This window comes from Lepisma saccharinum, chromosome 13 (genome assembly GCF_977018435.1).
Source record: "Lepisma saccharinum chromosome 13, izLepSacc3.1, whole genome shotgun sequence".
Taxonomy (NCBI): Eukaryota; Metazoa; Arthropoda; class Insecta; order Zygentoma; family Lepismatidae; genus Lepisma; species Lepisma saccharinum.
The window spans coordinates 13,552,289-13,569,707 of NC_139241.1; the positions used below are offsets into that span (position 1 = coordinate 13,552,289).

The window sequence follows — 17,419 nt, forward strand, 5'->3', positions numbered from 1 at the left end:
GTACATTACCTACCAGAAACATAAACTAAACAAATGTAAGTCTCCACATATTTAATTTGATACAATTAATGAAAAGTGTAATTTGTTTGCAAGAAAAGTCTCAGCAGATATTAACTGGAAAAGTTACTTTTCAAGTACCAGTAAGTGTAATTCACTTACTTCTTAACCAAGCAACTGTAAGTATTACTTTTGAAAAGTAACTTTCCGAGCACCGGCATGTGCGTATAACTCACTTAGTTTCATTTTCCTTGCAGGCTTAAGTTCGCAGAAGAATGACCGGCCTCCCTCGGTGTTCACCATGAGGGACGCGGAGGAGGGAGGCAGAATCCCCACCATCTTCAACCCGCGCCGTTCCAAGACCCCCAGCGTTGTCGTCACCGACGAAGGCACCCCGTCGGACAAGAGGGGCAACAGCGTCCCCAACGGACCCCTCAGTCGCCACGGGAGCTCCACCACCCTCCGGGGAAGTCCCAGCCTCACCGTGACGTCACCAACGCAAGACGATTCTTCGGGAGCGAATCCAGCCAGTAAGTACATTGGAAATTAATGTACACTCACCGGCAATACAAATTGGACACATAGATCCTGGTCGCTTACCTGCATGGCGGTATGAATGTTGCCTAACGCAACGACTGATGAAGCTTTATAGTGGCTAAAAAAACTATTTTGCTCATTAGAACCTATTTTAGGTTAATGTGCCTAATTCAAGCCTATTTGTTACGTTTTTATAGATTTACAAAGGTTCCACAGGATTTTTATGTCACACAAAGACATTTGCCTTGATTGGTCACGAAAGAATTCAATGACGAACGTGTTTGAAACGTGCTCTCTGTCGATTTCCCTTCCTCCAAGTCCATGGTGATTTTTCAAAGCTCTAAACAAAGCAAAATGTCTGGTGCCACTGTTACCTGTACAGTCCAAAGTGGTCTGATCTGTCTGGTCTTACTCAGTTTCGCGTCACTTCGGTGCTTTGTGGCATTCACGCCTTGCAAACTAACATTTCATCATTGAAGTTTGCACCACTGACTATGTTCTTGTTGAAAGATTATTTTCAGTAAATAAGATGATCCTCACAGACAAAATTGCGGAGTTTGACTGTGGATAACATGAAAAAAAATTGTTGCCTAACTATACGGCAGAGGCTCGATTGTATAAAACAGTTGATCCTCGATTAGCCAGTAAAATTGATCTGCAGTCACGCTGAACTCTGATTTTTGTGATGTATAAAAGTTGAACTGAGATTAAGTCCCTGCGATCTGCGATCAAAGTTGACCCGCGATTTTTCTCCGATCAGCAGACATTGACCGTAGTTCAGCTGTTGTAACATGGCTGAAGTAACGAATATTTGCTTGTAAAATGTGTTGCAAGTGAACGTATGCGGCAAGACGCGAGAATCAATTCATAAAATCCTGTTTCCACAATAATAAAGAAGAAGCATGCACAACAAGGTGAACAATGATAAATATTTCTTCCATTTTTCTTTCTTTCCATATATCGTATGTCCTTGTTATTTACTGTTTGAAATACCATGTATTTTTGTTCTTGAAATTTGCAAGAGCATATTGTAACATTGTTTAATTGCACGATCAGAGAAAAGTAATTTGAGAACAATCGAGTGTTGATACAAACCGAAAATATGACCCGCTTACATTTCCTTGTTGATATCATTGTAAAACTTGCGTTGGGATGAAGAGGGAGTATAAAAACAATACCATTTCACTTTACTGCATCCAGCCAAGTGTTATTGCAATTCAATGTTGTCCGCAGAATGGAACAGATCATGTAACTTTGGCTGTAGTGTATATATCTTCTTCTTTATGAACTGAGCACGTTGCATTTTAGTTGGTAAAGCTTTCTCTCCTCCCGATATGTAAATAACACATATTTTATTTCGAATATTATTTGTTTTTGGTATAATTTACATCCGAGAGGACAAACGCCACTGATGTTTCAATATTTCTTTTCATTCGGGAAAACGCAAACATATTTTACATTTCACAACGTAGGTTATTCAAGTGCAAGGAAAATTCCGTATAGTACTTACAGGAACTAATGGTCCACCTGTAACATGTTATCGTGCAATCACAAAATAAATATAATAAACATCTCCTTACATGAACAATAGCTCCAAATCCGAGTATATGTAAGTTGGTATATCTCTTTTTAGCATTAAAAAGAAATACACATTTTTAAAAAAACAATTCTATTTATGCAAGCATATTTTCTCCCCTTTGCAACCGAGAACCGATATTTGCTTTCGTTGTCAAGGACAAATCATCCACACGGAACTTGCACAAAAAATAAAAGCCGTTTAGTATCTAATTTACGTGATGTTACAAAATTTGCAACATGTTCGAATATTTACTACGTCCAGCACCTCAGATTTATTCTTTAATCAAATATTAAATACATACATTTTCCGAAACAGACTTTAAAATGTTTGATGTTCAGTGTTGGACAATTGGCAACATCACAGGCACACTAGCGACATGTCTGGATTTGCCACGTTGTCAAACGTATTTCTTTGACCCAAGATCAGGATTTGATCTAAGATCGAAAAATCGAAAGTTAGCTTTATACAACGTGATAGAAGCTTGAACTTAGTTCACTTTCGGATCGTAGGTCAAATCTGATCTCCAGTTAGTGATGTTTATACAACCGTCCCAGAGTGGATTAATAGCAAATTTCTAATGGTAAGTTATTCCATCGCCGTAGGGTTAGGCAACTAACACAACGTTATGCAAGATAGTACGTATTTCAGGATATAGGTGTCCCATTTCAATGCAGGTGACTATACCTAATCAGCATTTTTCAGGAATTTTGAACTATTTTAAGTTTCCTTGAACCTACTTCAGGATTTTTCGAACCTAACTTAAGATTTTTAGGACCTATTTTAGGATTTTTGAACCTATTTTAAATTTTCTTCGAACCTATTTTAGGATTTTAGAGCCTATTTTAGGAGTTTAGAGCCTATTTTAGGATTTTAGAGCCTATTTTAGGATTTTAGAACCTATTTTAAGTTTTTCGAACCTATTTTAGGATTTTTAGAGCCTATTTTAGGATTTTAGAGCCTATTTTAGGAACCTAAAGCACACTTTTTAGAACCTAAAAATCCGAGGTCTACTCGTAACTCCTCGAGACGAAGCAAGTAATTCAGCATAGGTGTCCAACTTTCATTGCCGGTGAGTGTACATTTGTCAATTTTTGCACCGATTTCATTTTACCAACGGCAGCGAGATGCACTTTTGGCGTCCCCACACCCTATTTCCCACCCTACTACCCTTAATTTTCCATGCTGACTCCCTACTTCTCACCTCCCCCAATAAAAACCTTGACCAAGTTATATATTCATGTTTTTAATTAGGAAATCTAATAGCCTTACTTTTAAATGCAGTTAAAATAACGCGTTTATCGTATGTACGAGGGGAGACGAAAAAGTTTTGATCCTCACATGGAAGGAGTTATGCTAGGTAGTTAAAATTTTGGAGGATGTAAGGTTTGAGTTTTAGAACACTCTGTGCGAACTTTTATGAAATTCACATGTTTCCTTCTATTTTTTTGTCAGGTTGAAAATGATTGAAGTGTCAGAGAAGAGAGTGGCCGACAGGGCCGTGATTCGGCAAGGCAATCAAGGCCTCACTGAACAGGCTGCTTTGGTCGAGTGTGGCTTCACCGCACTTCCCCATCCACCTTATTCCCCCGACCTGGCCCCGTCAGAATTTCATATTTTCCCTGCTATGAAGAATTCACTTCGAGGGCGTCGCTTCCACACGGACGAAGGCGGTCATTCAGTGGTGTGAGACTCAGAACAAATCATTCTACCAGATGACTGTAAACAACATTCAGTGGTGTGAGACTCAGAACAAATCATTCTACCAGATGACTGTAAACAAATTGCAGCACAGAATGCATAAGTACATTGATCTGGGGGTGATTATAGAGATTACGTAGAGAAATCATTATGAGAAACTGTAGCTCAAACACCCCTTCCCTGTGAGGCTCAAAACTTTTCACTCTTCCCTCGTAAGTTCTTATTTAATACATAATGATATCAAAATAATAGGAATGTCAGCTTAAATTGATACTTGATTTTACTATACAGCGTGTCCACAAATTATTGGTCGATTTTGTAAGACTATATACTCACCATTAATGAACAGAAATACATGATATGAGGATAATTTCAAACAGTAATATTTGAAGTTTTACACATACCTTAAATGGATTCGATGTGCTCCCAGTGTGTAGTAGGGCACGTGCCCACGCATTTCTCCCGTTCTTACCAAACCTTGTCAAGCATGTTGTGTGTGACGTCTCTGATGGCGGTTTCCTCGGAAACCAGACCTCACAGCCAGCGATTTCTTCCTGTAGGGTTTCAAGTACAATGTTTACGTTTCTCACCTTCCACAGAGACTGTCATAATTGCAAAGATGCATCAACACTCCATAGTGAACGTCACACAAGACATGCTTGAGGGGGGTTGGCAAAAGTGGAGGTGGGGCACACATGGAATGCATTTAAGGCCAGTACAAAACCAGTGTTGTTAAAGGTCCAAGAATTTTAAATAAATTCAATTCCGGTCCAGGAGAGAAAATCAGCAAGCGTAAATGGGTTATGGGCCGTAAAGAACCTTTTTTATCTGTAAAGTATTTCAATTCGGTCCAGGAAACGTTTTACCAGATCAATTTAAATACGGTCCAGGAACCTTTTTCTGGATCAATTTAAATTCGGTCCAGGAACCTTTTTCTGGATCAATTTAAATTCGGTCCAGGAACCTTTTTCTGGATCAATTTAAATGCGGTCCAGGAACCTTTGTTCCGGATCAATTTAAATACGGTCCAGGAACCTTTTTCTGGATCAATTTAAATTCGGTCCAGGAACCTTTTTCGGGATCAATTTAAATTCGGTCCAGGAACCTTTTTCGGGATCAATTTAAATTCGGTCCAGGAACCTTTTTCCGGCTGAATTTAAATGCGGTCCAGGAACCTTTGTTCCGGATCAATTTAAATTCGGTCCAGGAACCTTTTTCGGGATCAATTTAAATTCGGTCCAGGAACCTTTTTCGGGATCAATTTAAATTCGGTCCAGGAACCTTTTTCCGGCTGAATTTAAATGCGGTCCAGGAACCTTTGTTCCGGATCAATTTAAATTCGGTCCAGGAACCTTTTTCGGGATCAATTTAAATTCGGTCCAGGAACCTTTTTCCGGCTGAATTTAAATGCGGTCCAGGAACCTTTGTTCCGGATCAATTTAAATTCGGTCCAGGAACCTTTTTCTGGATCAATTTAAATTCGGTCCAGGAACCTTTTTCGGGATCAATTTAAATTCGGTCCAGGAACCTTTTTCCGGCTGAATTTAAATGCGGTCCAGGAACCTTTGTTCCGGATCAATTTAAATTCGGTCCAGGAACCTTTTTCTGGATCAATTTAAATACGGTCCAGGAACATTTTTTCCGGATCAATTTAAATTCGATCCAGGAACATTTTTGTAATGAAACAATACGCAAATTGGACCGAATTTAAATTGTGCGAGAAAAAACGTTCCGGTCCTGCAGCATTAGGATTTATGTGTTCCTGGACCTATAACAACCCTATACAAAACCTCAAACACCCCTTTCACAAGGTGAGAATATCATGCCTGTCTGTTCAATTTTTGTATTACAAAATCGACCAATAATTTGCGGACACGCTGTATATTTATTATGTTATGCAGCAGCAACTTCACAATCTTGTCTACTCGAATCAACTCTTTTCAAAACAAAAATTGCCGCGCTTATATTATCACAAATAGGGGGGCGACTCCAGACCCTTAAGCCGCTCCTCTTTACCGTATTCTGCTACGAGTTTCGTCTACTTCGCCGCAGAAACCAGCCAGAAAGTTTTGGCACGTTTTCGACATTGCAAGAATTCTTGGCGCGACGCGTTTTCTACGCAAGCTCGTAGCGATATTCTCACTATGGCAAAAGTGATTGATAGAATGAACACCTTCATTATCTGTGACTATCTGTCAACTCTGAGTTGTTTTTCGATTCCACTCCTGAAGAAATCAGCTGATTTCTTTGATTGATTTAGTTTATGTTAGTTTGCTTTTCCGCCAATTTTGGATACTCGCAAAGATGATGATGAATGCAGTGGCGACCGGCGTCAACTATGATGGGTAGTGCCAACGTGATAAAGAAATCGAAAAAAAAACAACCTCCGCAATGTTCCCCCTCTCGACCCCTCCTTGAGGTTGCGCCACTGGCCAAGATGTTTATCCTCGTTTGTAACGTGGAATACAACGTGTGTTTAAGTAATAACGTACTAATCCGATTCATCTTCACTCACTAACCTATCTTTATACACTACAGGACACTTCCCTAAAAATATAACAATTAGAAGAGGAAAGGAAAAACAACTTCTATCACCTTCTCCTCCCCCATGCACACATATTCTAACTGGATGTCGAAAATATCTTTGTTATGAAAAGAAATTGTCGAAATGCCAAAGAAAACTCGCATCATCATAGGATTTTTTACTTTTATATTCTTAAAAAGTCTAGATGGCCCTCTTGGTGCATCTATCTATTATCAAAAATGTTCATTTAACTTTGGAAAAATACTAGGTTCGTTTCTCCAAAGGTAGGCAGAAATTACTTCCCGTCTTACAAATCAGTCGTATTTAGCGACTTCTCTCTGAAGGTGGCAACTGTGTCAACACTGCGAAAGTTCCCTCGCCGTTCCCGTCTTCGCCTGGCACAGTTTCTTATGGGCTAACCCCGCCCCCTGTCACGTTTTTCTGAGGCTCATGGTGGAAATGTTCCTCGCGGAGACTTCTTCAACCCTCTGCACGTGTGTCGACTTGGTTAGGTCCATGTGTTAGGCCAGCTCTTGGGCGGCACGGACTGTTGCCTCGCGAGGGTACGAACGAAACAGCTGGCGTTGCAGTGAGGAGGTATGCGTTTCTTCTGAGGGTAGTGCCATGGCACGGCGGCTCTACCCCTTGAGCCGCCGCTGGATGAATGGTAACAAGATGAAAGAGATGAAGAGACAATGACAAACACACATGAACACACAACAAAGTCCTGTAGAGGATTTTACTGGCCATGGATCCAGACGCCAGAGCCTCGGTAGTCTGCAAAATGCAGTCCAGTGTGTACCACGTGGAAGTTAAAGAAGTTCTTACGCCAAGTTTGAAGAGCATTTTTGTTACTAAAAGAGTTTCCTTGAAGATTGTCGGATAGAGAGCGAAAAAGGTGGAAATCCGAGGGCGCAAGATCCGGGAAGTAAGTGGGGTGTGGAATAACCTCCCAACCAAGCTCCTGGATAGCAGCTTTTGTCGTGCTAGCGGAGTGTGGGCGTGTTGGAATTCGTTTCTTGAAAGTTGGAAAACATGTAAGCATCTGAAAAAGTGTCAATCAAGTTAATTGTGTACGTAGGGCCTGTTTTGAGGCTAGCTGTTTTCCAATCCCAAACCTAAACTTGCATCACTCGTAGGCAGTGATGTGCCGTAGACTATAGGCTTACGTCTACATGCGTTGTCTACACGTAATCTACGCGTAGATTACGTTGGATTGTAGTTTACATAGACTATGCAGACAATCTAAAGTGCATTAAAATTAATTTTCAAGGGTTGCATGAAAGGAAAGTGACATTTTCAACTATATTGGTTCCTAACGAAATGAAAATAATCCTACTTACAATAAATTTCTCTTCTATTATCAACTATGGAAAAAGATAAATAGTATGCAAAAAACAACAGATGGCAGTCGTGAGGCAAAAGTGGTCTTTTTCCCATAAAACACTAGAATATTTCCTATATTAAGTTTCTTTCTAGGTGAGAAAAATTGTTCGAATTTGGAAGAAAGAGTATGAAAAGTTCTCACACATCAGCAACTGGTACGCAGTATAATTTTCTTCTAATTCCACGGCTCCCTTTGCTAAGTTATCACTTTCCGCCATGTTGTTTACATAGATTACATCATCTACGTGTATAAAATAATCTACGTGTTGAATGTAGACTATCGTTGTTTACGCGTAGACGCACATCACTGCTCGTAGGACATCGATTCATACAGTGGAATGCAATCGTCTTGTGCACAACGATTTCGTCTGATCCGCTTAAATCAACAACTCGTCAAATCGAAACGAGTAAATACCTTTGGACCAAACGGTGCATTATACTTCATTCCAGCTGTTAACCAAAATTGATGGAACCTCAATCAGTGTGAGTAGACAACAACGCATAGCTATGGAGAATTGGGCGTGTGTTAGGTAGGACGTTAAACGTCACGTTTCTCTTTATGAGGAATAACGTTTGTTGGTTTATTCCATTCATTCAGGTCCGCAGTTACTCCGAAACCACATGTGGTGATGTAATTGGGTTAACAGTGCTTTACTGCATTCACAACAGTAGTGGCAAATTCAGAATGATATGTGTTGGTCCCCTTCCAGCTATTTTTTCTCGTTGTTCGCATGGTAGAAGCATTGCATTCCCACAATATGCAATTCTGCACGCACGGGATAGTTTAAAATCTTTACACTAGATGGCAGGCAGATACCAAATTTAGAATACGACAATAATCTTGAAAGTAAGAGCAGCAAGAAGTCGAAATTAAGCAAAATTGATGATAAAAATTAAGTAAATATGCAAAATTGTAAGAATTATGAAATATTTCACAATTTTTAGAAGTTAAATATATAAAAGAGTGAAATTCACTATCAGTGAATGATAATTTACGGTTAATTTTTTAGTTCTATTAAAAATTACACCAGGTGAATTGAAGATGTCTGTGTTGATTCCGTTCTTTGGATTGCTTATACTTGTTTTCTATATTGTGCATGTAAGTGTTATAAACTTAATCACCTGATGAATTACGGCCAATTATTGCCTACATGCATGCTATTTTTTCCTGTGTGAAGCCATATACCTTCAGTACATTGATAGTTGCCCCCTCAAAAACACCTGTTGAATTAGGAATTATCGCATTCCAGCATCCCCATTATAATAATTAATATAAATTATTATGACAAATCAAATTATACGTGTGAAAATGTACTTTTAGGTTGACATTCGGTTTCTAAGGGAAGATGTGGCCATCCTTGCCCTCCCTTTTCCAGACGTCCATGCCCGTATATTACTTTATTTTCACCTAGAAATTTAGTGTAGAGGAATCTTATCGCCATTATTAAACGATATTATACTCTTAAAGAAAATGGAGTATTTTCAAGCCAATAAAAGTTCAAAGCAACTACGGTGTGGCAGGGGGCATTGACCCGCATCCTTGGACGGAAATCAATTTTATGGGGGGGGGCAAACATGAAAGTAAAGGAAAGCAAGACTAGCAAGATCTAAGAGTAGCAGGACAAATGGATACTCAAGATGGAATTATTTTTCACGTCTTTTGTTGAAGATTGTAAATAGTATTGCTTTCCGCTCCTCATTTGTTTTTATTTTACAACGCTATTCCAGAATCACTGAGAGAGACTCAAAATCTAATTCATTTTCATACCGAGGGTGTTAAAACTCTAGGAGTTTCATGGAATCCCTCTGCAGACACTTTCATGATTAACATTGGAGCCAAGTCTGTTAACATGATGTCACACAAACCAACCAAACGTCAAGTAGCCAGTGTTATTGCCCAGATATTTGATCCAATTGGACTACTTTCACCAGTAACTGTAATGTATAAGTATTTTTTACAACAGTTGTGGCTTCACAACATAAACTGGGATGATCCACTTCCAGAAAGCCTGCAAGTTGAATGGGTTCATCTTCATTCTCAGCTACCAGTCATCAGTGAAATGCAAATACCACGTTTCATCCTAACACCTGGTTGTGTCAAGAATATACAAATCCATGGCTTTTCCGATGCATCGGAGAAAAATTATGGCAGTTGCTTGTATGTTCGTTCAGCAAACGAAGAAGGTTACACCGAAGTTCACTTACTGTGCTCAAAATCACGGGTCGCCCCGATCAAGAAAACCACTCTTCCTAGATTGGAACTGTGCGCTTCAGTCTTATTGGCCAAATTACTCAACAAGACTCTGCCAATTTTGAGACTTAATATTGACAATGTTTATTTGTGGACAGATTCACAAATAGTTCTGGCATGGCTCAGATCGCCAGCAAGCAGATGGAAGCCTTTTGTATCCAACAGAGTAGCGCAAATTCAGGAATTTACTCAAACTTATCAATGGAGACATGTTTCGTCCAAGGATAATCCAGCGGATTTAATCTCCCGTGGAGTTAAACCTCAAGATCTTCATCATCATTCGCTATGGTTTCATGGTCCAACTTGGTTGCAAGAAAATGAACCGTGCTGGCCATCATCATCATCTGACACAAGTCTTAACAACAAAGATGTTCCTGAACAACGAAAGCTTCCTGTAACCACACTGGTGTCTCATCTGCAATCAGAGGCAATAATAAACAATTTTTCTACATTTTTCAAATTGTTAAGGATTGTAGCGCTCTGTAAAAGATTCATTCGCAATTGTAAAAATGCAAGTAACAAACAATCCGATCCACTTACTTCAATTGACATTGAAGATGCCACTCAAACGTGCGTCGTTATGACACAAATTTCGTTCTTTCATCGAGAGATAAATGATCTCACTGCCAAAGGGCAAGTATCCAACAAAAGTATCCTCAAGGACTTACACCCCTTTCTGGATAATCAGGGAATTATTCGTGTCGGAGGCAGGCTAGGAAATAGCAACTTGGAATTCAGCAGCAAGCATCAAATCATTTTGCATCCAAAAAGTCACTTCACCCGTCTACTAATTGCATCAGAGCATGAACGATTGATGCACGCAGTACCCCAATTGTTAATCTCATCCATTCGAGAAAGGTACTGGATACCTAGAATACGACAAGTTATTAAGCAAATCATTCAGCAGTGTTTAACTTGTTATCGTTTGAAGGCATCCGCAGCACATCAGCTAATGGGACAGCTCCCATCCATCAGAGTTACACCTAGCAAGGCATTTAATCATGTGGGCATAGACTATGCCGGACCATACGTCATCAAAGTAGGGTCAATCAGGAGTAAAATCACAGAGAAATGCTACATCGCTCTTTTTTACGTGCCTAGCCACGAGAGCAATACATCTTGAGCTAGTAACAGACCTTACTTCTGAAGCTTTCATAGCAGCATTGCGACGCTTCACAGCAAGGCGAGGCAAGTGTTCCACCATTATCAGCGATAATGCTACAACATTTCAAGGAGCGAAGAACGAACTTCAGAAACTTCAATTGCTATTTCAATCGCAAGGATTCAGTAAAGACATTCAAAGGTATGCAGCACAAGAAAACTTTCAGTGGAAAAATTCACCTCCATGTAGCCCAACATTCGGTGGTGTCTAGGAAAGCGCCATAAAATCCATGAAGTACCATCTTCGTAGAGTCGCCAAGAATGCTGTACTGACATACGAAGAGCTGTCAACTCTTTTGTGCCAAATCGAAGCTTGCTTAAACTCTCAACCTCTTACATCCTTACCTGACTCTCATGAAGAATTTAATTACCTCACTCCAGGCTACTTTCTTATTGGCGGTCCACTAACTTCCTTTCCTCAACCAGACTTAACTGATCTCAAGGAAAATAGACTTTCCAGGTGGCAACGAGTTCAACAGTTTCAACAAAGGATTTGGAGAAACTGGTCCCGAGATTATTTTCATGGTATGCAACAGCGTCAGAAGTGGACAACCACGCAGCCCAACCTGCAACCAGGACTACTTGTGCTTCTGAAAGAAGACAACCTACCCCCATTATCCTGGAAAATGGGCATTATAGAAGAAGTGTTTCCAGGGAAAGACAATTTAGTTCGTGTAGCCGTGGTTCGCACCAAGGATGGAGTGTACCGAAGGGCTCTCAGTAAGATTGTGCCTCTTCCAGATGGGAAGATCAATTAAACTTCCATGACTTAGTTTGGATGCTGCGCATTCCAACGGGGGGGGGGGGGGGAGAATGTAGAAGATTGTAAATAGTATTGCTTTCCGCTCCTCATTTGTTTTTATTTTACCCCCGCTGGTAGCTTCTTGCAAGAACGCGGAATTCTGGGAGCGTGATATTCTAATATAGCGGCATGGTGCATGTCGGCTCGCGGCAGCGGGAAGAACATTTTTCAGCTAGCCTATCGGATGTGGGCTTTTGTGTATTTCTTCAGTGTGCAAACGTATTTAATTACTGTATAATGCCAAGTGAATTAAAGGACTTGTATCATATACGAATTTGTTGCTGTATCCGTTGTTCCAGCCCTATGGTAAGGTATTCAATATGGCGTCATCCCCAGAGGTGCTAGTTTTCTTTCGTGGTGTTACCTGGAAGGAATCTACAGACATCTTTCTTCCATTATTTCTTCCAGACGGTCAAGAACATCTGCAGGGGGGCACAGAGCTGCAATTGCCCTCTCGATTTCAAATCTTATTCAAATAAAAATACGTTTCTAAAATTTTCTTCCTCGCTTCGCTCGCAATGCCTGCTTTTCTTGCAGTCTTATCAAGTTCAGAGCCGTAGCTAGGGGTCGGCGGGAGTTGGCCCTGGACGCCGAAAGATCTAAATGAAAAGCATGTAAAAGAGAATGGCATGGCGCTCCATGAAAATTTTGTTTTGCAACAATTTGGATATGAAAATTTTCTGGCTCGCTTCGCTCGCAATTTGTTTTCTGTAATTCATTGTAAATTACCAGGGAGAGAAGTACTGCTGCTAAATGGATTTCTTTTAAATGCATGAACAATTGTTTGGAGGAAAATAAGCGCGCACATTTGACAGACAATTTATATGATTTTTGCTGTTGGTTTGTTATGGGGCGGATGAATTGATTAGTATGTATGTATTGTATATATGCACATACCCATCGATGCAATAAAACTTAAACAATGAGATAAAATAAGGTTTTTCTTTCCCGACTGAACTTTCATCAAGGGTTTTGCTTTCCCTAATCAAAGGTCTGCGCACGCCTATGATAGTTATACTGCAGGAGGTCTTAGAAAGAGCGCTTCGCTCGCACAGTATTGCCGATACTCTCGTGTCGTCTGCTCCTCAGCCGAACAAACAGGCCGAGGAAGCAAGAGGCAGAGGTCACTCACCCTTCCAGAAGGGTGCAGCGAGCTAGCTGTGGCAACCGGGCTCGCTCATTCGCGGATCTGATTGGTTCTCGCAGACACACCCCGATATTGTCGTCTGCTTCAAGCCCGCGAAGCGATCTTTTTAAGGCCTCATGGAGTATAGTTCGAGATGTTAACGTTATAAACTTTCGTCACTCACCTGACATACAGTCTCATTTCTTGTCCTGTGTACACCAGTTGCATACCGGGCTGTTATCTCTCTGTTGCTTAACAGTTCCTCTGCCAATTGGAAGAGAGGAAAATGACGTCTGCCTGACAGCGAGGAGCGAATTAGAAGAAGTTTAGCAGCACTGTTGCCACGTTGTAGTTTGATCCTCACTTCTTTATGTTTTATAAAGAATTTCGTTTACATAGTGTTCGCAAGTGGGGTTAGTGTTACATATCGCCGTATGAGAACCAGAGAGACGTAACTAAATAAATGCTGTTTTCGTTTCCTAGGCGCTTTCGCCTATACAAATACGATTCTCAGTTCTCGCTTAAACTCCATTTTTCTCCGCTAGAGGCGCTCAACCATGACTCGTGCAAAGCGGACTTGCCATGTCTATCTGTGTGCATTTACGCTGTTATTGAGTAGATGCTTAATTGTTTTGTGTATGTTGGAAGTTATGCTAACTATTGCTACAAAGTAATAAAGTCGAGTCTCTCTTAATACAAGTTCAAACAAGAACAGCCGTAAAATGAAAGCTTTTGGAAACAGTAGTTTAATTTCCAAAGTAGTATGGTATGAATGAATACTCCTGTTTACCTGGGATTTGTTCCAAAATAAACTTCGAATAATTATATCCAACTTTGCTACTGAAAGTTGGCTAGGCAACAATGACCCGTGTTTTCATAGCATGCCGAAAAAATAATGTTCACATTCTGCAACTACTGTATATTCATTTAAAAGTAAGAGAATAATTTCGCCTTGTGAATTTAGATAGGTGGGAAATTTTTTCCATCAGTGTTCCTGCACAATGATGTTTGTCTCACCCAGGTTCACATCACTTGGTGAATAAATGTGGCTGATCACATCACTTCCACTACGTCCAAGATCGAGAATGTGTAAAGATCTAACTGCATACCCTAAGACACTTTCATGCAAACGAAACAGTTTTTTACAAGGAGAGCGGACAAATCATTATTTCCCGGTAGGACAAATAACAATGTTGGAGCGGGGAAACAACGCTTCCCCAGGGAGGGAAATGAACATATACTTCGATATTTATTTTACTTTTCACGCAAACAACACAATGAACCAAGAGACATTTCCAGGATTTGTTTTCCAGAGGAAATGTTCCTCCCTGACCCCTACTGGTTACGCCAATGTGACATACCATTTTGTACATGTATAAGATATTGACGTTCGATATTCAGAGCATACACCAATCTATCTGTTACGTTTATTATTATTACTATTATTATTATTATTATTATTGCCTTTCTTTTGAGCTCCTTTGGCAGGAAACGGTACAGCTATCTTCTATTGCTATCTTCATTGACCGATTGATTGATTGACCCAATAATGTTATATCATTCAATCAATCGATTATTGATGGATTTGGAAAGATATGGAAATCATGCTTTGCTCCAAATGCAACACAAATATTCACCTCATCCTGTAGTTGGCACTTATTGACCTAATGTGTCACTTATAAAGGTGACAAGAATCGAATGATGCACTATATATCGCCCAGCTTTATTCGTGTTTCGTGGAATATTCAGAAAATCCATCGAACCCCCATAGTTTCTTCAAAGCAAAACCAACAAGAACATTCTTCTTTGTAGCTGATCAGTGGTGATTCATACATTCTTAGTTTTGGACTTCTAACCACTGTGTTAAGTCTTTAAATACCTACGTTTCGGAGGCTGATTCTGCCTCCGTCTTCAGGGAAGTGCGTTATCTAATAAATCATAGTTCAGTCCCTGGACACGTGATGTGTTTGGGGGCGGTGTCTATTATGGAGAGTGAAAAACTTGTTGCCTTGCAGGATTATTCTCAATGGCCAAGGCTTCACCTCGTCTCCTGGTTACAAGAACATGTAGAGCCAACTACCGGCATTCAGAAAGTGTAATGTGTTGTTTTGTTCCACGAATAATGAACATGCTGAATACATAAGTTAACTTATTTGCAGATTCTTCATTCCATTTGTATTGTAATGCATTGTTTCTTCAACGACAGAAATGTTTGAAAGACCTAAATACTGAAATCACAAGCTTTTCAGCCGTGAAGTTTACCAGCTTCAGAAGTGTCTTTGATAGAAGCAGACGGGTCCGGCATCAGCGCCATTAGGTGCGTAGCGGCAGAAATTGTAAACTCTTGCGATAACTCGGAAACTGGTCGAGTGCCGAGGTTGGAAGGATCGTAGCGGGATATGGTTTAACGTATCGCGAAATGTCGTGTACATACTATTCTTAATATCTGCATACGTCTTCTCTGCGTAATCCGATTACGATTTCTGTGTTATGATCCAATCTAGAGCTACCTCCATTAGTGCTAATGGTAAAATTGCTTTCTTTTTGGCATCAGTCCAATTGTGGGCGTCTCCAATAGTTTCAAATTGGAGAAAGAAATAATCGATCTGTTCTGGGCTTCTTCCCGAAAAATGTTGGAGGTTTTATGAAAGGTGATAACGTTTCAGTCATGTCCGTGGTGGGGTTCGAATTTATTAAAGATCCTAAAGTTTCTGCTCGAGGTGCACGAGGGACTCCTCCTGCATTAGGCGTTACGGGAAAAAGAAAACGCGCCAAGAACCCGCATCTGTCTAATTGGCAGTACGGAGATATGGAGGTAGAGACACTCGCTTTAATTTCTGACCCAGACCATAGGGATCCGAATGCCGACTGGACAGTGACGTGCGGTGACGTCGACACTTGGGGTAGCAGTCAGTGGCGTGCTCAAGGGGGGGGTTGGTGTGGGTCACACCCCTCCTCCCTTTAGTGCCAGTATTCCTACAAAAAAGAAGAATGTCAAGAACAGAAAAAGATTGCAAAATTATGAATGAGTACTAGAAAAAAGTACACGTAACCCGCACCCACATTCGAAAATAAACAACTATTTGATTTGACTCTAAGCCAGAGATCCTGGGTTCGAATCTCGGATTGGCCATTTGTGTTCTTTGTGTGTGTCCCTTCATCAATTTTGTTGTACCAAAGGTGGCGGAAAAGCGAAGTAAAATAAACCAAATTGAGCAATCAATCAATGATTTGATTTCATTTTAGTTACTTAGCGTCGCTTTTTTGTCACATTTGGTTAATTGCGAAGATACGATGAAATTGATGAAGGGACGAGCACAGGGAACGCAATGCCTGGGTCGGAGTTCGAACCCGGAAATCCTGGTGTCATAGCGCGCTGTGATAACCACTCCCCCACGCTTTGTTGATTTGGTGACAGGTAACAAAACACAACACACTTTTTTGTAGTTTCTTCAATGATATTCATTTGACTTTTTGAGTTCTGAGATACATTTTTTATTCTAAATTATTTCATTATTCACTGCAACACATAGGACAAGGATGTGCACTCATCACGGGTTCGAATCCTGGCCTGGATTGTTCATATGAGGTCCCTTAACCAATTTCATCATATTATCACTCAATCCTCATTTTCGCGATAACCAAATGTGGCAGAAAAGCGAAGTAAAATAAACCAAACCAACAACAATATGAACACGCGTTCTCTTGCCCAAATAAATACATCCGTATTTATGACTGTTAGAGACCAAGAGTAGTATATTTTAATAAAACACTACTAAAACGAGAGTCAGAGAGAGCCTGAGCACATATTTGTAATTTAATCATTATATATTCCATATTTGAAAAAGAAAAAAAGAAAGAAAGCATAACATTATTGTCTGCACATAACACGTTCCCATTTCATAAATAATAAAACTACATCCCATATTATACATACGCACATATTGTACAACGTGTAAAAGGTTGTGCAAATACAGAGAACATAAGTACTGCAGAAAATTTTACCCTGAGTTCTTTACAGGATTTACAAAAAATCTATGAGAAACCAATCCCCTATCTGTCCTATAGGAGATAGACTGGGGGACCTGAAAGCCTGGGCTTTCAACCATTGCAGCCGTTTCTACCTGGAAACTGGCCTGGCTGAAGAAGAGCGAGCTAGGGTATCCAGCCAGCTTTGCCCGCGGAGAACACCGATGGACGAGAAGCGCGTGGAAAAGAAAGTGTTGCGTATGAGCTGTGGTGGCTTTAACAAGACAATAAATATTGTGATTTGAATATAATTCGAGATGTGAGATTGATTGATCTATCTCTGCTAGACTAGCTACTCCTCAGTGCACGTCACTGCGACTGGAAGAAGA

General features: G+C 40.2%; 1 protein-coding gene across 3 annotated transcripts in view; it reads left to right on the forward strand.

Moving 5' to 3' along the window:
• The first annotated feature begins 258 nt into the window (after positions 1-258).
• Positions 259-17,419, forward strand: part of LOC145997181 (solute carrier family 35 member F3) — a 242,637-nt gene continuing 225,476 nt past the window's right edge. For all 3 annotated transcript variants that reach the window (XM_083133888.1, XM_083133889.1, XM_083133890.1), the window contains exon 1: positions 259-527. In XM_083133888.1, the coding sequence (XP_082990014.1) occupies positions 299-527 (229 nt within the window). In that variant the 5' untranslated portion in view covers positions 259-298. The remainder of the gene's footprint in view (positions 528-17,419) is intronic.